Below are 23,097 nucleotides of genomic sequence, written 5' to 3'. Positions count from 1 at the left end.
ACGCATTGTCTCGGACTCCCCAACGTCAGCCTCCAGGAAACAACTGAGCATCCCCCTTCATTTTTTCTTTGTCCGGTTGGAAGTGTCCGTTGAGCAGCGCGCTGAAACATGGACGTATGTCCGTTCCTCGGCCGCCCTCCCGCGAGCACATATTCTCCCAGACCCCAGACATATTTTCCAATGAGTTTATTCCGCTCGTCTTTTCCTGGACCGTGACCCCGAACTTCCGGCTGCGACTACAAATTCCTTAGGAGGCCAAGCGGCTACTTTCTCCCCCCTGTCAACAGCCTGGGCTCTCGGGGATGTTCCTGGGACATTGATCCGGTTTTTATTGTCCCTAGCCCAAAGTTCCGTCGCAAGTACAATCGCATTTGGAGCGACTGTGCGACGAGATAACCTCGTCCGTGGAGTCTGCGGATCATGAGACGCTGCCGCGTGACGATGAGCCCAGGACTTGGTTTCTGTACTGCAGTCCTATTCATCTCCGCCAAGCTCATCAAGTTTCCTCCGCAGGAGGCCTTCGTCCTCTGCCGAGGTTTGACCGTTTGCGTGCATGAGAACCCGGGGCGCGGGGTCGTTTGAGTTTCTTTTAGGAGGGGAGGGGAGGGAGGAAGAGATGGGAAGCCTTCTGGACTTCTGCCACGAAACTCTATGTCGTCTGATGTTCCGCAGACGTGTTTGGTGACCAGCGCGTTGAACTGGCCGATGTGTTGGGGACGTAGCTCATGATAGTAGCGCTTCGTAGAGCTCGGTAAGCCAAGGTTTAAGATTCAAGATTGCTGCTGCTAGGTAAAGTTTGGCTCGGCTGCTGATGGATGGGGATACTCAAATCTGCTAGTTTCCTCTTCACAATCCTTGACTAGGCTGTGGAACCAATACCGGCAAATAATCAGAATCATGAGCTGCAGGGCCCAGTTTCTGACGGGGCCGCCTCTCCCTCTCTCATTCTCCACTGGAGGAGGTGCTCGACCTCTGAATACCTAACTTGGGTTCGGACATGATGCGCCTCAGACAGCGGCCTCCTCCCCTTGAGAAGAACTCACTGCTACGTTTGACGAATCCGAGTGCGCATCTCCACCAGTCCCGGCCACATGGCGGAATATCCGCTCCATGACATCAAAGCCCAACTCTACAATGCCGTCGTGGTCGGCCCCGGGAACGATGTGGCTCGCAAAGTCGATCCTGTCACCACGTCGTTCAGCCCCCCAGCAGTCGATGAACCACTTCGGCCCGTCTCCGGTGCCGATCAGGTTGTCCTCCGCCGCCCAAAACACCTCGACCTCCAGCCTCGCGCCGTCCGACACCACGCCGGCGCCCAGGTTCCGTTCCCCCTCGGCCAGGAGGGCGACGAACTCGTCGTAGTCCTTCCACGAGCCCCAGTACTCCGGATGCGCCGCCCGCTTCAGCAGCAGGATGAGGTCCTCGCTGAGACCCTGCACGCTCTCCGCGAACACCTTCCCGATGAGCTGCTTCCAGACTGCCTCTTCGAAAGCGGCCATGCGTGCATTCTCGCTCACAACGGCGACGGGCGGCCTCTCGCTCTCCTCGACGACCGCCGGACTCGTTTGCAGCGACGGTAACAACTTGCTCACGGCTTCGAGACCAGGCGTCAAGCCGCTCAAAATGCCGCTGCTGAACCCGGCCACGGGCGCGATGTTGCGCTGGGAGAAGAGGGCGAGCGCGTGGAACTTGCCCAGCACGGCCTCCGGCAATCCGCTCGCGGCAGTCATGAGCAGGACGCCCGAGCGGGACGGGTGGACCCACGGCGTGATGAGCGCTGCGTACGGGCGGGCGGGCGAAAGGATGTGGCGGAGGTGGAGCAGGGTGTTGAGCGCGTAGATGGCGCCGGCGCTGTGCGAGGCAACAGACACGTGGCGGATGCCAAGGTGGCGCAGGAGGGCCGGCACGATCTCGAGCCAGACGCGGACGCGGTCTGCGACGGACACCGGTGTGGTGCCGCCGAACCCGGGCCTGTCCGGGTGGATGACCCTGACGCCGTGTTTCTTCGCGAGGGCGTCCTTGGCGACGTGGAGGAAGCGGCTGGGACGTTGGCGTCAGAAGGTGATTGAGGTGTGGGAGAGACCGGCGAGGTGCGTGATGGGGAGAGGGGGGGGTGTTGTCTTACCTGCCCATGAGCGGGCCGCAGAAGAGGAGGACGTGTTCTCGTGATGGGTCCTCCGGGTCCCGGTGGCCGTAGTCGCTGTACGTGACACGGAATGGGTGCGGTCGACCGGGACCGGAGGGCAAGGTGAAAGTTTGGCTGAAACGGGCATCATCAAGGAACCCTGCGAGATCCGGACCCGGGGTCGTGTTGCCGCGATCGGCCTCGTGTGAAGCCATCACTTGTTAGCCTGTGGTGGTTGTCTTTGTGTAAGTTTTCCCGTGCCTGTGGTGGAGTCTGTGTGAATCATCCGGGTGAGGTGAGTGAGTGCGCGCCGTCGCCTGGGCTATTTGTATGACGTCCGCCGAGCTGTGCCGTAATGGAACATGTCTCGGCATGGCGGGCTCGCCGATGCGGATAAGGGGAGCTCTCTCTCTCTAGTGCTTATCTTCACAACGGGTGCCTAGAGCGACGGTTCCACCCCGAACACAACGCGGACGATATGTTCTTGGAAGCTGCGAAGGATGCCATAGGCCATCCAGACCCTTTGGGGGTTGAGTCGCGAAGTTGCGTTTAATGCTGCGGTTCAACATCGCAGTCGGTTCGTGAATACGAATGTTGTGGGGAAACATCTCTTAATGGACAGACTGTGAGTGTCTTGCGATATATGACGCTGTGGCTGACGGCTTCCCTACCCGCCGCTTGTCTAGGACCTCACCTTGTGTTCTTCTCCTGCGAGTTGCATGTTGATGGACAGAAGGGTTTCGATAAGGACGCCATTGAAACTCTGATACCAGCCTCCTTCGCCTTTGCGTGCCCGGCCGACGACAACGTGTAGACAAAGTTATGAGCAGCAACGACAAAGGTTGCACGGGTGAGAAAGCCATGCAGCAAGCCCGGTGAGCGAAAGTGTCAAGAAGGCAACATCGAGGTCGTAAAGCCCTCAAGAAGCCTGTCATACTTGTGATGCGAGAGCAAAAAGGTCACCGATGACCTTGTAGGCCCGGTCCTCGAAGCGAAGAATATAACCCCCCCTCCTTTCTGGGTGTCGCTCTCCAGCAAACACTACGAGGACTAGTTCATCTGCACAAGTCAACCAACTCATCAACACCAGTCTACAAATCACTCTATCGTTCCAGAACCGCTCCACCCCATCAATCTCACCACAACAATGCGGATCCAACTCCTCCTCGCCGGCGCCGTCGCCACCCTGAGCTACGCCGCGCCCACCCTTACGGCCCGCCAGGAGGATGAACCGCGCAAGCCGCCCAAGAGCGGCTTTGGCAACGGCCTCCCGCCCTTCGTCGCCGACGTGCTCGAGGCCTTCGTCATAAGGAGTGGCACGCCCGAGGACGTGCTTCGAGCCGAGAACGAGCGCAGGATGGGCCAGGGTTCCGACGACCTGCAGCCCGTCGCCATCCTCCCTCGCCAATTTAAAAACTCATACTGGTTGGAACACGATATAGCCAATGCGAGGAAGGAGGCCTGGTCCCGGTGGCTGCTCGAGAGCAAGATGGCGCAGGGCACCGACGACCTTCAGCCCGTCGCCGTCCTCTCGCGCCGCCAGAACTATATGGCGCCAGCATATACCAACTTGCAGAAAGAAATCTTCAACGGGATATACGATGCCTGGGACAAGTACGTGCTCGATCGCAAGATAGAGCAGGGCACCGACGACCTGCAGCCCGTCGCCATCAAGGCGAGGTCGGCGGAGGCGGGGGCGGCCGAGGGCCACGAGCTGTTCGACCTCGTTCTGGACAACGCCGCGTACGAGTGGAGCGTGGCGCACGGAGATTCGGGAGTCGACAAGGGCGGCAGGGCTGTCATCGAGACGTGCGTCCGCGAGGCGGATAAGGACAAGGTCACGGTCCGCGAGAAGAAGGAGGACGGCAGCGGCGGCGAGAAGGATGAAAGGGTGAAGGTAGTCGTGGAGGGCCTGCCGCAGAGTTGCTGCGCCATGTTGGAGGAGTGGAAGGGTCTCGAGGGACACGCTCTCGACTTCGACGTTATTGGCCAGGGTTTCGTCGAGGTGACCTTGTGATGAGCCAGACGGGGGGGGGGTAAGAAAGTGAGATAGGTAGTGTTCGAGACGGTCTGATGTTATGTGTAAGGTGATAGTCGTTTGGTTCCATGTATTCTGATAAATCCGATATGTCTTGCAGGTTTTTCATGCTGGAAATCTCATGCTAGAAATCAAATGTTGTTTCCTCTCAGTATCAGGGGGGGGGGGGCGTCGAAGGGGATACCCGGGGAAAGAGGTACCCAGGACCCAGGGAAAGAGGCACCCGTACAGGAGTACCCTTTCCATGCAACCATTCCTTCTCGTTTCTCAACGGACCAGATGGTCGAGAGGTACTGAAGCTCTCGTTCCCGCCGGCTCGACTCTCGCAGGCCCGTCCTTGGCTCGTACTGTTCGATCCTCCATCTGGTCCTAGATTTTTTTCGTATTTGCACCTAACGTTCATAGCCGTGCGTCAGGGTCTGCCTTACCGTGGCTCCAGCGTTGCATATGGACACCCCTTGACTTTTGTCTAGATGTTGTCATGTAACAACTCTCCCTATTGCATGCCTTTCTCCTAGCCCTCCCCCCCGTCCATGTCCCAGTGATATGTCCCCGTGACATCTCTTTTGTGCACTGCTCTTCACATTCCCTCCCTGCCCTTATATGTAGGTAAAAGCAGTCAGGAATCAAGTTTCACCATGATCCGTTCAACAACAATCGTTAGTACGAATAGTCGAGAGATGTTAATGCCTTCATCCTGCTGATTCGACTTTTGCTGGCCCGTCATGCCCATTTCGAGCCCTGACACAGCGTCTGTAACCTTCCATCCATAAAGGGGGAACTACAAACCGAAACGATTTGTTCTCTTCTATCAGCTCCAACTTATCCTCATCATTCTTTACTGTCTCAAGCACCCCTTTTCATGACAGTCACTGCACGCCGCGGGACTAACTACCTATTGGGAGCAGCATCGCCCAGACACAGCTTTTTAGATGACAAGCTACCACCAGAGTAGACTTCTTTTTCAAGGAGGAGAAAGGGAGGCCTTGCCCTCCCTGGAAGTAAGCGAGTGCCGATACTGTCCTTGGCCGACGCAGGGTCCCTAGGTGGTCTGTCGGCGATGCAGGGTGTGCCCAGTTGATATCAAGAGGGTAGAGGAGCACAAGAGTTACGCAGGAGAAGGTGATCACCAACATTTTTCACGGGAAATACGTCACGCATGGGCTAGAATTTGTTCTCAAAACGACTGTGATGGATGATGATGCTCCCAAGCAGCCACAGTCGTCATGGCCCGCTTGGCGATCGGTTTGCTTTTGTATGTTCTCTACGGGGCAGGAGGGGAGTTTAATCGACAAGCGGTTTCTGCCTCGGGCATTGCTGCTATGTTATCCTTTTGTCTAGGCGTTTCCTATTCTTCCGTGTCTTTCTGTGGTGCCTTCCCCTCGCACCTTCCTCCCGCACCTTCCTTCCGTGACCTGCTCCCGTTACTTCTGCCCAGGACAGTGAGTGCCCTTCACCTTCCAACCCTCTCCTTTATGAGAGTAATCAATCTGAATCCGTCCAACAACAATCATCAGACCGGGCAGGGTGGTCGAATGGCGCTGAAGCTCTCGTTCCCGCCGGCTAGATTCTCGCTGGCCCGTCCTTGGCTCGCCGAGTTCGACCCCCCCGCCTGGTCACCCTTATTTTTTTCATCCCCTTTTGTGATTTCTGTATTCATTTTTTCCGTCATGGAGCAAGGAGGTGAGTGAGATGCTTACTTGGCTCTTGCACATATCAGCAGCATCGAATTCCTGTCGGAGCTGTCTGCTTGAGAACACGCCGCTTCTAAAAAGTTAGCCCCCCAAACCCCCAAAGACGAGAAGCCGAGGTCCAGCAATCAGGCACAAGAACACAGTACGTCACCAAAAATCACCGATACCACAAGAAACAAGCTCGAACACCATGGCAAATTACTATTGACAGGCCATCCCAGCACCTAGCAATATAGAGCAGACTCTATGTAATCTTGGCCTTCTGTCAACCCGCCATGCTCCCCTGCCACTCTATCTATCTTTCCTCCCCTAAATACTCGGCCCATAGACACAGTCCTTTTGTACAATTGAGAACCAGAACCCGCCGTTATAGGGGCCGGCCGCTGATGCTCTGATTTGATATGTAGGTCTAAAACCTATGAAATGCTCTAGGCGAAAAAGAAATGAGGATAATGAAGATCAAAATGGGTTTTCATGATCAGACACAATAACAAGAACAAATGTGGTATGTCTTTATGAGATGCAACACCCGAATGGCAATAGAAAGGTTTGTTTCCACGGTGGAACAAAAGCAGCTAAGGAAAAGAAAATGAAAAACGCCTCGCTCTGATGGTGGCATTGCGCCAGTGTCCCCATTTGCCATGGGAGAGCCTAAAGAGTATGGACAGATTGGGTTGATGAAGGGGTCGTGTCGTGTTGATTTCACGCCTACTTGGGGCTCATTTCTTCGTAGCCGGCAGGTCTGATGTCGCAGAAGGCGTGGTTGGTCTCCGGAAGATCTGGCCTGGCCTTGGTTGAAGCACCTCATATCCCGTTGCTTCGACCGCCAGTGTGTTCCGTTGCATACATGACCAATGTCACACCAGCGAAACCCATGAAGACCAGTTTGAAGCAAGTCTTGTTCGTAGATCATACACCATCGTACCGCGTGTGCGAGTTCAGCCGTAGAAGAGCTCAAACTGGGTCGCGAAGCCGGGTTCCGTCGGCTTGACCTCCTTGATGGGGTGGAGGATCATGGGCGGCAAGCAAGGACGGCCGTGCGCTCTCTCCCAGTTCTTGCCTCCAATCTTAGTGTCGACATAACCGATCCAGTTGTTGTACAGCCTTGGGGGAGGCTCGGCACGGTAGTACCAGGTCATACCCTGGTATCTGCGCTCTCTTCCCCAGCCCATAGGGCTGCCCTCGCCACCACTCTCGCCGCGGGGTCCAGGGTTGAACCACTTGGCAAGGAAAGTTCCATTCCAGGGGCGGTCAAACCAGGTGGGGTGAGGCGCAAACACGGTCTTGAACCCGTGGAGCAGCGCGACAGTCTGAGGAGTCATCTCGGAAGCGATGTGGTTGCCGCGGAGGTTCTCGACGTGCATGATGTCTAAGAGACGCTTTGAGACGCGGGACTGGGTGACGATGGTGGTTCGGCGGGGGAGCGTCTTGGCGGGATCGGGGAACTGCTCGTCTCTGTAGCCCCAGATGTGGTCCGAGATGATCCAGCTGCTGTTAATGGGATTGAAGATGGGGCCGACGGTGATCATGTCGGCCTCCTCGCCAACTCCCCACTTGTAAGGGTCCTTTTCAGGATTTTCGACGGGAGGCTTGGGGCCGACCGGGTTGATGAAGGGCAACTTGGGCGGGCCCCAGATTTGGTGGCCGCGGGTGCGCTGCTCGACGTCCTTGCGGAAGTCGGTGTCGTAGTCCCCGTGGTAGTCTGGGATGTAGTAACGCTCGTTGCGCTCCCACAGGCCTCTGCGAGGCTGCTTCTTGGCGAAGTCGCTAAGGCGCTGCAGAAAATCGTAGTTATGGCCGATGATCCTGGCGTCCATTTCCCAGTTCCAGATAAAGTCGAACTCGGGGTGGTCCTGGCTGAACTTCTGCACCGACAGCCACTGGGCCGAGTGCACGCTCTTCTCGTTCTCGTCCGTTAAAGCTGTGTAGATGTTCCAGACGGCCTGGTCGTTCCAGAGCTTGGTGATGCCGTGGAACTCGAGGGGAACATGCTCGTTGAGCACGTACTGGTAGGTCGCCTCGTCGTTCCAGATGTCGAGGGCCTGGTCGCGAACGTGCAGCAATAGGAAGATCTGATACTCGCCGCCGGATCGGAGGGAGAGCTCGGAAATGAGGGAGCGGATGACCTGCTTGTCGTTCTCGGTGTATTTCTTGCCGGTATAGGTTCGCAACAGGACGGCGGTGCGGGTGTCGGGTGTCGTCACCTTGGCAGCCTTGGATCCGCCCCTGAACTTACCGAGACCGCGCTTCTCGTTTTGCTTCTCTGCCTCATCGATCTCCTTGCCATACTTCTCTGCAATGTCGGGGTAAGCGGTCTTGATGTATGGGTTCGGCTCGCCCTCGTCGAATCGAGCGGTGTTTCTCTCAATGCACTTCTCCTGGAGATCGCCCCAGTTGATGTTGTCCCAGTCGATTCGGAGACCGGCCTTGCTGAGCTGGGGCAGAAGGCCATAGGGGCCGAGCCTGGTCTCGCGCTCGTAGCAGACGTTGCCGTCCATGTTGAGGATATCGAAGCCGCCGAATCCCGGGTCGGGAAACTTCTCAGGGTGGCCCTTGAAGACCAACAGATCCTCAACTGCCTCGCCAGTAGCGCCAATGCACGGGATGTGAGGCGCGCGATGCGTCTTGTTCCACTCCTCGCTGTTGTAGTCGGGATAGGGGTTGAAGTAGACGGGACGCTGGTTGGTGTAGGCCTCCTCCTGAGTGCCGGCCTCTCGGAGGTTGGCGGCATGTTCGGCGGTCCTGTTCTCCTTGTCTCTCAAAGAATTGAGCGTGTTTCCGTAGATGGCATCGTTGCCGGGCAGCCTGCACAGAGTAAAATGGTCAGTCTTCTGCATCAATTGACGTGGTTCTTCGCGCGTCAGCAATGGATAAGGGAAGGCGCCTACTTTTTGGCGGCATCGTACTCGCGCGCGAACTCGTCCCGGAGGTCCTGTTCGTGCTTTTCTCTCTCCTGCTTCTGCCTCTCCTCCTCCTGCTTCCTCTCTTCTTCCGACTTGGGGGGCTCGGCGACCGTCTCGGAGGACGGAGCAGCGCCTTGGTGGTCCCACGGGACGACGCGGTATCCGGCAGGAGCGCCGCGTGTTGCGAGGAAGTAGACGGAGATGACGGCGAGGGCCAGGAAGAGCAGCGTCTTGGGGCGTGCCCTCGGGACGATGAAGCCTCTAGGGGACTGTTGCTTGAGCATGGTCAACATTGCCGGCCCGGCAGCAACAACGGCGGCGGCGGCGGCGATAGTTTAATTTAAAGTATCTGCGGGCTTGAACGAAGCGTATGCAGTCGCTGATCGGACGAACGATTGGGTTGAAGGGTTGAAAAGTGTTGGCCTCAGCGCTATAGAGGCATGCTGCGGAGGCGGAAAACACACAACACCAAAGGAATGACAGACCCGAAGCGCAGAGAGCTGGTCGAGGTCGAGATTGATGGATTGTGGTTTCTCGCGGTGGTCGCAGAGCTAATCGACGGACGACAAACGACAGACCTGACCCAAACAACAGCGGGTGCAGTGCAAGCGGGACTAGTTGAGGGGGCCTTGGCGAAATTGGATAAGACTGGTTGATTAAAAGAGTGGCACAGCTCCTGTCAAAGAAGGTCGGTCCGGTTGGGATGGTTTTCCCCCCCCCTGGATGTCCTTTATCGGGGTGGGTGGTGCGATCGAACGGCGCGTGGGGGACGACGATACGCCTCCGCAAAATTCAAGGTGAGATTGGAGGTGAAACGATGACAACGTTGACGAAACGAGCAAAAGAATAGAAGTGCGTGTCGCAGGTTGTGGAAGGAGAGGAAAATCAATGGCGGCGGCGGCGACGACGACGACGACGACGACAAAACGATGGTGACGACGCAGATGGAGACCACGAGGCAGGAATCAAAGGAACCAAGGAACCGAGGAGTCAAGGATAGGAGGAGGGAAGCCACACGCGGCAACAGGCAAGAGCATCTTCACCTTCCATGAAAGGGGGTAAGGATCACCACCAATCCTATCGCCTCCTCATCCACGCCACAGGCACCGGCACCGGCACCGGGTACCTCACAACCACACCTACCTACAGTACCACCTATATTAGGGTGGCACCTACCTACTCTATCACACCTTCTGTCTCCCAGTTTGCAGACTGCAGGTACTCAGGGTGCCATTCGATTCGTTCGCACGCAGATGGCGGTGGGTTAAAACTGGATTTTGAAGCAACGCCATGTATCCCACACCCACGGAGACGACACAGTACATTTACATGCCTATCTACAGTACCTTTTGTATATCTCCCAGAGCCCCTTCCCACGGACACCCGCAGATGGAGACGGAATACGCGCACTGCCGAACGGTACTGGCCAATCAAACAGCAAGCACCAAGCACCAGGTCGCAAACTGATGAGCCAGGGCCGTCTGGTGAGGTTGGGTTGTGGCCGTTGTGCGTAGATCACAGTTCCGTCAGTTGATGAGGGATTGGCCGCCACCCGCCAACTAATCTCTAATAAAAGAGGGGCCCGGGTTTGGCCCACCGCCTCTCTCCCCTCCCTCCTCCTCCCCTGACTCTTGATTCTGTGAGAGCCCGGCAGCCGGCAATCAATCCATCACGCAACACTGCGGTCGTGCGTAATGGATAGCTGGAGCTACAGGCAAACAGGTGGGTGGCATCTGCCGTGCGACGGTGGCGCGTCCATCCCTCACTCTTCTGTGACACCTCGCAGCCGAGAGCGCTAAATGCTTCTCGAAGAAACGAAAACGAGGTCGGAGAATGGACAGAGAACGCACGACAAAAAATGAAGGGAGATGGAGCTGAAGCCAAGTCCGGACTGGAGCCGTAAGAAACGGCCGTTAATCGCCAGCCCGCCGCGAGTAGCTTGTCCTTCGCTGCCGGGCCAGCGATCAGTGGATGCCTCAATTTCGAAGGCGTGATTGCATTGTGTGGTTTCCAGCCAACGTCGGACGAGTCAACGCCGAGAAAGAGAGGAACAAAGAAGGCAGAAAGAGAGAGAAGTATGAGAAAAAGAAAGAAAAAGTATCCCCGGCTCCCGAGACAATTTCGACATCAGACACGCCATTCCCGCGCTGGTTCATGCGGTACAACCGTAACTCCCGCGCCGTTGAGCCGATGAAACAAACCTGCCAGACGACAAAGAGACGCCCGAAACCTACCTAACAAAAAGGAGACGCGTTGGGGGGGGAAATGGGATGAGGGCAGAAAAAGAAGAAAAAAGAACAAGAGGGTAGTTCCCTGAAATTCTGACCATCCCCTCCCCCCAAAAAGCAACTTAAACTTGGCCGCGCGGTACCCTTCTCCTCTCTCCCCCTGAGTAGAATCTCCTTAGCAGCATTTCCACACACTGCAGAGCAGAGGGGCGCTAATAAGGTACCTGGGTCCCCGCCCCTGTAGCGTCCCCCTTGCCGATCCAAAGCCAAGCCAAAAAAAAACAAAAAAAAACCGTCTCGCTTCTCTCCCGAAGTACCGAGACACTCAGATGGTGAAAGAGACCCAGATAGCCATGTTTTCCAACCGTCCTTTGAAGAAAGACACTTGACACGTGCCGGTCTCGCTGACCGCTTATATCCGTCACGGGATCCCACTTGATGTACTTGTTCTATCCGGGAGGCTCATCAACTCTGAACAAAGTGACGATGCGGAACATCGCAGCGACTTGGGGAAAGGGGGGGGAAGGGGGCGCCTCCGCCGATTCGAGAAGGTGGCAATGGATGCTACGGCGCAGGAGCGTCATAACAACATACAACAATTAACGTACACATGAACAAAAAACCCTCCCTCCACACAGACAGATACCCGCCGTCGACATGTGCTCGAACCTGCGTCTGGGGAGGGCGAGAGCACGCGTCCGCAGAATGGGTGATCTCGTCACAAACTACCTGTACCTGTACCTATTGCAGCCTCAACCAAGCTCACGACAAATACATCATCCCAACTCCAATTGACGAACCCTTCCCCCCGCCCCCCCTTTCTGCGACTTTTGTCCGGTTCCGTCCCGCGCGTCCTTCTCCCGCGTCCAGAAAAAAAAAAGAGTCTCGTCGGTATTCTATTTCCATCCACAGAACGGAGGGGGGGGGGAGCCCGCGAGTGAAACCCTGGCCGATGATACAACAAACCTTTTGCCAGCTCGACCTCGTCAATCAACACCCGACACTAGCGTCTCCCTGTCTCCGTCCCCCCCGTCACCTCAAACCGCAAAGCACACTCTTTCCGAAACGTTCTCCTCCGGTGGAGAACACTCGCCGCTTCCCCCCCGACTCGGAAATCAATCCTGCTCATCATCACTCACAAAGGTTACCCCCACTCACCGCCGAAGAGATTCTCTCACCCGTGATAACACGTAAGCATGTCTGTACCCTTTTGGCTAGGTAGCCCGAATAAGAAAATTGGAAGATGTTACTTGGCCCCCTAGAATATGCCCCCCCCCCCCGGGCGTCGCCGCGCGCCCGGACAAAATCCTCCACTGTGACCGGTCCGCTCACCATTCCCCGCATGCGAGCTTCCTCCGTCCTCCGGTCGGCAAACCGCCTTGCGTCTCCAGCTCGGCCGTACGACGTCGTCGTGCATCTTCCCGTTCCGACCGTCTATGTAGGGGGAGAACTCACCCGAGAGCCGTCCAGCGTAGCCAGTACCCGAGACATTCACGCTCATCGAGTAACAGTCATTAGCCTCACGACGAGACCGTTGAACCAACTCGTGCGTTGAGCATGGCACTGTGGAATTATCGCAGTCGGCGAGCCAACGTTTCACTACATCCGCACTTGGGAGACAAGGGAACTTCGTCAAAGTATTTCTTCTTGTTTGGCTTATGCTATGGACTGCCGTCTCATGGCCCGACAATCCGCCGTCGATGGCATCGACTTCTAAAGCACCCATGTGCACCCTGTTGCCTGCAAAGCCCCCCCCTTGGCCATGTCATGCATGGAATCAAGTCCAATGCAAGTATGCCCATACCGTCTCGGTCGGAACCTTCCTCCAACCAACGCTCAAAACAAGGACGAGCCTTAAGCATCGTCTTATGCAGGTATCAACAGAGTCCATTCAGGACTGGGTATATAAAACTCTAGACAACAGAAAAGAAAAGGGATGTATGTGGCGAGATGATGGTGCAGGTATGTCGTGGTCGTGAAATGTGTCGTAGGGTATTAAGATGCAATGTAAGTAGCCATTCATATACGACGAAGAGAATGTGTGGAGTTCGTCAGCCTTCAGAGGCTCCGATGGGCCCCAGTGGCTTACATCATGCCGAGTCTCGTCATGCGCTTGTTCATGCGAGGCATCGGCGGAGCGAGTCCGGCACCGGGAGCCATCCTCTGCCCACGCGGGAGGCCCATGGGCGGCCTCATGCCGGACTGGCCGTTGCTCGGGCGGCGACCACCCTGCCCGGGGCCGCCGGGAGCGAGACCACCCGGCGAACGTCCTCGCTGCTCGCCGTTGCCCATCCGCGGGGCGGGTTGCATGCGGCGCCAGGCGTCCCGTTCGCAGTACGCCTTGCCCTTGACCTCAAAGTACCCGTTTGACAAGGACATGCCGCAGTCGCCGCATCGGAAGCAACCGACGTGGTACTTGACGCGCTCCTCGTCCTCCAAGTACTGGCCCTCGATGCCGCGTCCGCACGTACCGCACAGACTGCCATTGAGCTTGTGGTAGTGAAGCTCGCAGTAGGGCCTGTCGTTGTGGACGTAAAATTCGGCCGATGAAAAGGGCTCGCGGCAGGTCGTGCAGACGAAGCAGGTCTTGTGGTAGCGTCCGGTCAGACGGCCATCGGCCGAAGAGATGCTCTTACCCTTGATGGCTTCGCCGCAAGACTTGCAGTTTCCTCGCGAGGGGCGGTTGCGGGGCGGTGATGAAACACTACGCACATCACTGGGCTGACGCTCATGTTGGTTGTAGCGATCCATCGGGTTGCGGGGATCGTAGTCTGGCGTCGCTAGTGGTGACCTCGCCCGCGGTCGACTGCTCTGGATCGCGGGATCGTTTCGAAGATCCACCGAAGGCGGCGCACGCCGACTGGGTTGCGGCTGCGCCGCGGGTTTCGGGGGAGGGGGCGGCGGCATCTCATCTTTGGGGGAGTGCATGGCGGCCATCGACGACTCGATATCGTTCATCAAGTTGTCCAGGTTGTTCACGTCGGAGGGGTTCCGTCGTGAGCGCGGGTTCGCAGGGCTTGATTGGGAGCTGCTCTGGGAGCTGGCCTGGCGGCCATGACTGAACAAGGAGGCACCAGACGACGTCGAGGCCGACGGCGTGTGGTACGGGTTCGCAGCACCAAACTCGTTGGCCAAATCGACTGGCGGCGCTCCGTCCCTCCCAGCTGTCGTCGGACGCAGCAAGCTCTTCCTCGGGGGCGGCGGCCTCGAGGTATCTGGTCCCATCGACGGCTTCCTCTCGTGTTCGCCGGGTCCCGGGGACCCCCTCAACCTGTCCGAGCGTGTGCCGGGCGCTGAGGGCGTCCGCACATGTGGCTCAGCAGACTCGTTTCGGCGCGGGAAGGTCCCCGCTCGGGTGACGAAGGCCTCGGGCTCTATTTCATCCGGCGTCGTTCCCGGCGGCCCGAATCCTCCATAGCCGTTCTTCCTCGGCAGTCTTGGAGGCGCGATACCGCCGGCGTTGCTGCTCCCAGAAGATATGGAAGAGTTGTTCGATGCTGAGGTTAGTGGTCGGTCGCCAGCCATGTTGTCTTCGGGCGTCAACGAGTCCTGCCTAGTCGGGGCGAATGCGTTCTTTGCAGCCGCGCGCGCCCCGGGTCGCTTGCCCATCTCGAAAGGTCCGGGGGCGATGGTGTTCATACGTTGAAGGAGGCTCGGTGCTTGTTTCCTCTGCTCGTTCGGGTACATCTGATCCGACCCGAAGTCGTCCCCATCGTCGAATCCCCCATAGCCCCCAGGGCGTCGAGATTGCTGGTTCGAGTTGTAGTCGTTTGCTATTTGAGGTTGGAAGTAGTCATCCGAGCGGCCATGGGCCTGACTGTTGGGAGTTTTGGGTGAGATGCTGATTGATCCCGTCGAGGTGCTTATAGGGGTGAGCTGGTCTTGCCGCGAATATGGCAGGTCTGTGTCTGGTTAGCCGATGGCGCAAAAGGGTCTCCCCGTGGGAGTCCAAACGTACTTGCGGCACTGGTATCCAGCGTAGGAGGTGCCATTCGGCCGTGCTTGTTGTCAAGAGGGGGCGGTTGGCCGTATGAACCTATGCTGTCTGAGCGAGGCGGGGGTGGTGATGCTGTACTGTCGTATTAGTCTTGGCCATTCTCTCACACAGTCGGGCGTGTGATGACATACGCTCTGCACCCGGGCCGCTGCAGATATGCTCGCCCATCATGGAGATTTCGACTTGCAGGCCACATGACGAGCATTTGATGGCCGGCATGAAGCTCGACTCCCGTGGGAAGGCCATTTCGGCTAGGGTTCCTTTAGGCCTCTCGGCGAGGCGCCCAATCTCTCGTCGTGTTCTACTGAAGGCGAGTCGTTCGTAATTCCAGGCACATTTGAGGCCGCATCAAGGTGGAATTCGTGGGCGACGCGGTGAGCGGTCCAGAAGCGGAAGTGACGGAAGACTCGAGGTGTGGTCACGGAGCAATGGGGGGACGGGGCGGTTCTTGACTGTTTCTAGAAAAGACGGCAGTGACGTGAACTGCCGTTGTCCCTGTAGGTCCAAGGCTAGTGGGACGCAGGATATCGTGCCTTGTTTCCAGGTTCAGATCGGAAACTAGACCACGAGGATTGCAAAGTGACGGGGTCTTGGACAGTTGGGGATCCCCCCCTGTTGCGGTGGGCAGGCGAAGTGGTAATAATAGGTGCAGGCGCAGGTGCAGGTGCAGTTGTAGGCGTGAGCGTCGAGAGAGAGCGAGCGCGAAGGGTGAAAATGAAGCGTGTGACCAAGCGTTGTCTGGAGATCCTTTCTTTTCGGGAGGCGGAGCGGTGGGTGCAGAGTCGCACGAGTCCCGGGATCTTGGTTGCTATCAAAGAAGCGGTGTTGGAGCGTGTTTTGGGAGCAGCAAAGATGTTCGGAAACACGGGCGCTGGAGGGCAACAGACGGAAACGAGACAGGATAGGCTGGTCTGAAGATGAGTCGGTTGGAGGAGAGATGTTGCGTCTTGCGTCTCGAAGTTGAGGAAGAGGGTGTCGGGACGTTTGGTGGATTTTGGGGAGCAACGGGAGAGTCAAGCAAGCATAGCAAAGGAACTCAGTGGCAGTCAAGACTCTCAAGAAGCGAGACCCTGGTCGGCGGTGTGGGTGGTCAGAGGGAAGCACAGACAGTGGCTGTCGAGAACCCCTGGCGTGCTTGTCCGGGCCATGCCAGGTTAGGCCTGGCGATTGACAAGCATGAAGCAGGGAGCCGGGGTGGTTGCATGGCGCATCATTCTGTGCGCAATGGATATGAGCTAGTAGTGTAGTGTAGGTCGGGACGGGGGGGGAGGAGATGATCGTATCCTGTACAGAGAGAGAGGTCACAGATGGACGGACAGACTGCGGCGGTACACTACCTACAGATACTCGTCGACCAAAGCGGGAGGACTAAGGGCGATGATATGCGGTCGGCGACTGCCGCTGCCGCAGTCGCTGTCGTTGTCGTTGTTGTTTAGGCTTTAGACAGTCTGTCAGATGACCGGACCATGTTGATGATCACCGATGAATGGCGACATGCGCGCGTGGGACTGGGCAAGGAGCAGACCTGTTGACCTGCGACAGATGGATGGCGGAGGGTCCAACGACGGCGGGCTGCACTTACATGAATTTGATGAAGGGGTCGAGGCTTTGAAGCGGGATGCATGGAAAGTTGAGAGATGAATAGCCAAGGTAGTATCGGTCGGGAACCTGTGGACGGACTGTAGAGCCGCGCCAGGAGGTACACAAGAAAGGTAGACACACTATCCTATCCTATCTGGATGAATGGATACACAGACTACCTACCTTACCTAACCTAGACTCGGACTGCAGTAAAGTGAAGGAACGTTGGCGGGCGGCGGGGTGGATCAGCAAGCTCCGGCGCTCTTGCCTTGGAAAGACATTCTCCCTATCCTTCCTTCCTCGTCTCCAGACTCGGAGTCTATCGTGATTCGCGTGCGCGGCGTCGCACCTGCATTCTGCATTCTGCAGCCCACAATGGGGCGGCGAACTGCCTTTCTCGTCCCCAGCGACAAGTGTTCGCATGTTTCAGGTCCTCTTCCCAGCAATTTACAAGCAACACACTGGACTTATGAAGGGCTTGCATGCGCCCTCTCTATTCCTGTCCTCGCCTGCGGCCAGCACATGCCTCATCCCTCGTTTTCGCACTCAAGCTGAGGACCGGAGAATTCTTGATAGATTGAATGCGCGGCATACTTCAGGTGAGGCCGCAATCACCGGGAAACGTGATTCCTACTCAAGTCGAGGTTGCTCCCAGGTTCCCCCTTCTTGCGCCAGGCACCGGATACCACCAGACACATGGCATCCATACGAATGAATACACAGGTACGGGCACTGGACTCCATCTATATCCATATATCCTATGCATGCCGTCCATATTTAGGTATCACTCGATATAGTTTTCCGGGTCCGGCGGAGGACCGACCAGTACTGTGTGATTCTAAATATGAACACAAGCGTTCGGGGTATAGTGGCATCGGCCGGGAAGAGGGCAGGACGTGGTTAGCAATTAGCAAGGTGGCAGCGGGCGGGATCAACGAAGAAACGGTCCAACGGGCGAAGACGCAGGCGAGGAGGCTGAAGAACTCGGAACAAGGGGAGAAACGAAAGAAAGAAAGGAAAAAGCAAAGAATAGAAGCCGTTGCGGATTCGTCCCGCGGCTCGAATGGGCCACGGATACGACCTCAGCCGATTATGGATAATGGCCCTCCTCTCTGGTCTCTACCAAATCTTACTCGACACGAACGGCGTCGCCCAAAACGGTTCGTCGCCGCCGGGTGGCCCTCACGCCGCCTGCTGCACCAGGCCTTGAAATCATACACACACGTTCTCTCTCTCTCTCTTGCTCGCTCGCTCTTTGCGGCCTCTCCTTTTTTTTCTTCTGCATCCTCTTCCCCCCTTTCGGCGTCGTTTTTTGTCGATAGTGACCAGTCGCATTGCAGAAATGCGGAATGCAACCGACCGTTGCTCCGGGCCGTGGGCCTCAGGCGCGCGCTGCCTGTCGACCTCTTGTACCTAGGGTACCTACTAACTTGCCTAAGCATCCTCCTACCTATCCCCCTTCTCGGCATGATTAATGCTCGCTGCAGCAGCGTTGCCCATTGAATAAGGACCGGGTCGTGTCGAGTTGAGCTGGAGGGCCGGGTACCTTGCAGCACACGAGTGCGGGGCCTCGTGGCCTCCAGTAGCCTATCGCTGCTAGCGGCCTCGCTTCCTGGCTAGCTAGATACCTAGGTGGCTTGTAGGCTGTAGGGAAGCACTATTCGTAATTGGTCCGTGACACCAGTGGCCAATCTTCAAGACGTGAACAATCACCACCAGTACCACAGCCCAGATTGTCAGTCGGTCGTTGACAAGCGGCGCTACTTCAGGGGCTGCGGTTGAGCTCGTCCCTCTCTCCCCAGCCAGAGTCTAGGCTCCACGAGTCCGACCGGCCGTCATCGTCATTGTCATCTCCGTCAACTATCGATAGCGCGCGTTCTTTCGTCCATCACATCACACCACATCACGTCCCTCGCCTCCGTCAAAACTTGTCACCGCTCGTCCATCGCCAAGCTGTCACGCATCATTCACGGGCCTTTTGCAATGGCCGCCCGTCTTGTCGCTCGCAATGATTCTTTTTGTTTTTGCTACGCTGCTGTGGGTTATAGCACCCTCTGTTAAACGTCTCAGCCGTCGTGGGGACGACCGGCCTTGGTTAAACCCCGAGTGGGCAGGGCCGACCTCCGATGCACAAAACCCGGTTCACATCATCTCTGCTAACCAACAAACAACCCTGGACGAATACAGGATGCCCGAGAGACAAGACAATGGCGGCTTCCATACAAGACACTGCGTCACATGGAATGTGGCCGCATTGTGATGTATCGACTATCGAGAGCCATCGGCCTTGAACAAACTTGCCAATATCCATCTCCCCCCCTTCAAGAATGCGACGTCGACTTCAATATGAATGCACCCGAACCAACCGCCAAGCGGCATCGAGTGGGTGAAGTGGGAACCCTCCTCCGCTGCTCCCAGGTCCAGACTCCAGAAAACGCAGTGTCCTTATGATGCCCGGGGTTCACAACGGGGCCAATATTGGTCGTCAGATGGAGTCTTCGGAAAACCCTCCTTGGGCCAAGGCTTCCTTCATTCACCCCGTCAGGCCTTTTCCTTGATCCTCCCCAGGGAATCACCCCCCACACCGCAATTTACCTGCAGCTCCTGGCCGCACAGCGCACAAGTCTGCGCAGTGCGCTGCAACTCACGCAGCGTGCTTCCGGCCCCCGAGCCCGCCCGCCCGCCCTGCACAGCTCTCGGCTCTCGCACGCCCTCGCCCTCTGCTCTATGCTCTCTGCCCTATGGCCAGTCCGCACCATCGGACGAAATTTCCCCGCCGCCCCTTAGCGATACAATGGTCCAGCGCCACGCCCAGTTTCTGCGGCCTCTGGGTCCCAAGCGAATGTTAACTCGGGCACTATCTGTGTGCTGGACAACGCGGTTGCAGGCGGCATTCCATTCAGTCCGAGCAGCGGGCACATCAGCGCCTCTTCTCTCTCTCTCTCTCTCTCTCTCTCTCTCTCTCTCTCTCTCTCTCTCTCTGCTCCTCGTCCAACGGCTTTGCTGGTCTGGACTCTGCTCTGACCACCCCCCACTCTTTCTAATGACCCCCCCTGACCTGGTTCCGCCTAAAAGTCCCAAAAGAGGCACCCTGTCTGCTGACTGGCTGATCGTCAACCTCAGTTGCCATTTATCTTTGGTAGACTCGAGATTCTCGACCTTCCCCAGCGTCGAACCAAGACGCACGGGACCTTGGCCATCGAGACCGCCGCAGGCCATGGTGGAGGTTCATCTCAGTCTCTCATGGGGCCCCTCATGATCGTCTGACTGATGCTCGGCGGCAGATGAGACCTAGGGACCATTACACCAGTGATAGTGACCACGCTGACGCTCACGATTTCTGCCCCTCATGGAATCGCGGGGCCTCGTTAGACGCCGTGCGTGAGATGACAACGTCCTGGCCGCTCGTCAGCGGGCCCGTTCATCCACTACTCGTCATTTGGATCGTCTCAGATCTGGCCAAGTGGGTGGTGGTGTCGCTTCACCCAATAACTCCGAGATGGGCTCGATTGGTGTCATACAAGATCGGAACCGCCAGTCTTGGAAGAAGGCCGCAGCTTCGAGTGGCAGCGGCCTCGTACCATGACATGGCGTAGCGCCAACACTGGGCTGCTAATTCCAGCACCATCTGCTTTCCCTTAGGTACTCGAGGCGCGCGACACAAACACGATCTGAGGCCTTTCACCATGGCGGCGTTTTCTGGCAATGTCGCAGAGCCCGCGTGACCTCTCGCTCGATTCGACCTGGACCCCCTATTGACTGCAGCGCGCCGTATGCGGTATCCTTTCTTGGGGATTGCGGCTTACGGGTCATGGCACCGAGGGATGCTGTCAGCGGCGCAGCCTGGCTAATACGGTAATACCACCTAACCACTCGTCTCATCAGCCTGTCTGGCTCGCTGATGAGGATCTCCAATCAACCCGACAATCGGTCACTCGTCCATTTGCCCACCCCCTGTTTTTTCTGTTTTCTGCTGCCGCACCTGCCCGAAAGAAATGCAGGCCAGCAGCATGCCATCCCCAACGAGAAACACTCGCATTGAGTATTTGCCTTGGCGTACATGGCAAAGCGCCCCCCCGAAATGGATGTCGAGATGAAAATCGAGTCAGGCGGCTCGGGGGGGGGGGGGGGGAGGACGGCTGACCCGCCCCTTCGTTCGCCGAGCGCTGCTGGTCTGGTCCTCGAGACTCGAGACGTCGGAAGCTGGACACAACCTGACGCCGTCTCGCCTCTCGCTCAGTTCAAGACCACGCCGTGCACGCGTTTCTGCTCGGCCGCGCGCACTGGCATCACCCCTGGGACACCGTCCCGCGGAAAGGAGCTTCGGATCTTCCAACCTGCGGCCGTGACAGCCCGATCTTCTTCCTGTGCCGCCGTTGCGCCGCTGCCCGTGCTGTGGGGCCCATCGCGACTGACTCGGTGCGGTGGGTGGCCGTGACGGTGAGTAACTGTGCGAAAGGAATGAAGAAGAAAAATAGAAAGAAAAAAAAGAAAAGAAAAGGATGGAACAATGGTGAAAGCAAGCAAAAAGACTAGAGAGCCAGAACGTGTTTTCCGAAGCCGACGAACTTTATTGTTCGGAGAAAATAAAAATAAAGAATTACACATGTGGTAATTGTTACAAAAGTATCGACGTTGGCCTGATTCGAACAGACGCTCCCGAAGGAACAAGATTTCTAGTCTTGCGCATTAGACCACTCTGCCACAACGCCGTGAGTCATTGGATGACAATCGTTGGCAACTTACCATACAAGCAGTGTGCACCAAACTGGTCGATTCACACTTTCATCGGCAACTGGATCTCGGACCGACAGACAACTTCCAGAGCAAGATTCGTCTGAATGGCGTTGAGACCGTGTTTGAGCATGAGCTTGATCCCTCTTTGCTTTTTCTCTCACTTTTTCCCGTTTCGTCATGAGGTGGTTTGTATTGCCGTTTCTCTTTATCCTTTGTTCTTGCAGCTGGCGCCTTTTTTTTAAGTTGTTTCCGCCCAAAAGTGAGTCGAAAGTTACGCAAACCGATTCAGACGGGCTGGAGAACAGTGCTCGAGATCTAGAGGACGGCATTGGTTGGACTCCTCCACTTTGAACCTACTTTTACGAGATACTCCGTCGGGCAGTTCTTTTCATGAAAAGCTTTCCCTTTGGAACGTTGAAGGGGGTTCGGTTGCGCCCCACGTGGGTGGGAGGTCGCGTGTGTCTCGAGCAGGCTCGAAAGAGACGAACAGCCGTTGAGGCGGGCGGCGTGTGGTTGCCACCGGGGCCGTGGAACTTGTTCTCGAGTATCGAGTGCCTCTCGCGGTGTTGAGAAATCAGGACTGGCGATGGATCTTCCAATGCTGTTCGTTCTTTCTCACGGCGAAGCTCTAGATGACTGGTTTCTGGGCAAGAGGGTTGGTTCGAACCTTTTGCGAATTCTTAAAACGGCCTCTTTTGCTCCCACCTCGCCGTACTCCATAAAGGAGAAACCCCAAAATGTATCCTCGCTAGCTGCCCGCTGGCATGTTGCGGCTCTTCTCTTGTCATGTGAGTGAAGGCTTCGTCCCGTGTCTATAGCCGTGCTTGTGAATGCTTTTCCTTCTGTGCTTGCTACTGCGGCTAGGAGAACGTGTTTCCATGACAATGATATATCTCCACGAAAGGCGTCGCCCTCGCCTTCTCCTGTGTTTGCTTGATGTGTCTAAACGAACGTGACGGAGATGATGACGTTGAGACGCGCCTCTCGTCTGGTCGGCCAATCGACTCATTAGCAGCCAGTCATCAGAACGCGATAACGGGTCTCTGACACACTGAACTCGGCACAGCCTGGAGCTCATCTAGTCGCCGTCACATATAACGTGTCTGACGTGGGATGAGAGGACTGCGTAGAAACGCCGCGATCCCATAAGAGAGGTGATGCTCATACTCGTCCTTTGCAGGTGGGCATTGGAGTTCAGCATCTTGAGGGCAACTACGCAGCTGGGTAAATGAGTTTGACCAGTCGATCAAGAAACTGGAGATCTCTATCAGACCCCCGCCTGTGTCGAGTGATGTGGGCTTCCGCTGGTGTACAAGGACAAGGCCGTAATACCTCGCCGCCACTTGTGACCGACGTCGTGACGTGGTTCTAGGAACACTTGGACGACACCCACTTTCAAACACGATCTCGACGCCGCCTCAAAAGAGGCGGGATATGTTTTGCGGTGCTAATAGAGAATCCTAAGGGAAGCATATCGGGCCGCAACTTCGACTTGTCGATGATACTCGGCCGCTCTCGGTCTATTTCGGCACGCAAGGGCATATTCAAGGCGATATCGACGAATGTGGCTTGCCTGGTGTCGGATGGAGGCGCCAGTTGAGACTTCGTGACCAACAGAAAATACGCCTGTCCTTCTGCCCTTTATGCCCTATCTGCCTAATCTGCCTAATCTGCCTTGAGTGGAAACACCATGCATGTCATGTAGGGCATGTCGCGATTTACCGACCTGTAAGCTGCGAGCAGATCACGTGGCGGCATATGCAATCAGTGCCGTTTGGCAGGCCCAGCTGCATC

General features: G+C 56.7%; 4 protein-coding genes across 4 annotated transcripts; 1 reads left to right on the top strand and 3 right to left on the bottom strand.

Annotated features, from left to right (window-relative positions):
• Positions 1 to 788: 788 nt before the first annotated feature.
• Positions 789 to 2,397, bottom strand: CDEST_13942 (Putative alpha/beta hydrolase-1). Its single transcript, XM_062930098.1, has 2 exons — positions 2,126 to 2,397; positions 789 to 2,040 (listed from the first exon to the last, which is right to left on the bottom strand). Exons 1-2 carry the CDS (start codon positions 2,338 to 2,340, stop codon positions 1,008 to 1,010), a joined length of 1,248 nt encoding a protein of 415 aa, XP_062786149.1. The 5' UTR covers positions 2,341 to 2,397; the 3' UTR covers positions 789 to 1,007.
• Positions 2,398 to 2,602: 205 nt separating this feature from the next.
• Positions 2,603 to 4,259, top strand: CDEST_13941 (uncharacterized protein). Its single transcript, XM_062930097.1, has one exon. The coding sequence runs from the start codon at positions 3,273 to 3,275 to the stop codon at positions 4,140 to 4,142; it is 870 nt and encodes a 289-aa protein (XP_062786148.1). The 5' UTR covers positions 2,603 to 3,272; the 3' UTR covers positions 4,143 to 4,259.
• Positions 4,260 to 6,026: 1,767 nt separating this feature from the next.
• On the bottom strand, positions 6,027 to 9,736 carry CDEST_13940 (uncharacterized protein). Its single transcript, XM_062930096.1, has 2 exons — positions 8,746 to 9,736; positions 6,027 to 8,662 (listed from the first exon to the last, which is right to left on the bottom strand). Exons 1-2 carry the CDS (start codon positions 9,051 to 9,053, stop codon positions 6,796 to 6,798), a joined length of 2,175 nt encoding a protein of 724 aa, XP_062786147.1. The 5' UTR covers positions 9,054 to 9,736; the 3' UTR covers positions 6,027 to 6,795.
• A 2,535-nt stretch (positions 9,737 to 12,271) lies between these two features.
• Positions 12,272 to 16,076, bottom strand: CDEST_13939 (Putative Zinc finger, LIM-type). Its single transcript, XM_062930095.1, has 3 exons — positions 15,117 to 16,076; positions 14,947 to 15,057; positions 12,272 to 14,890 (listed from the first exon to the last, which is right to left on the bottom strand). Exons 1-3 carry the CDS (start codon positions 15,229 to 15,231, stop codon positions 13,074 to 13,076), a joined length of 2,043 nt encoding a protein of 680 aa, XP_062786146.1. The 5' UTR covers positions 15,232 to 16,076; the 3' UTR covers positions 12,272 to 13,073.
• Positions 16,077 to 23,097: the final 7,021 nt, after the last annotated feature.

Source organism: Colletotrichum destructivum, chromosome 9 (assembly GCF_034447905.1).
Source record: "Colletotrichum destructivum chromosome 9, complete sequence".
Taxonomy (NCBI): Eukaryota; Fungi; Ascomycota; class Sordariomycetes; order Glomerellales; family Glomerellaceae; genus Colletotrichum; species Colletotrichum destructivum.
This window is presented reverse-complemented; position numbering and strand designations above follow the sequence as displayed.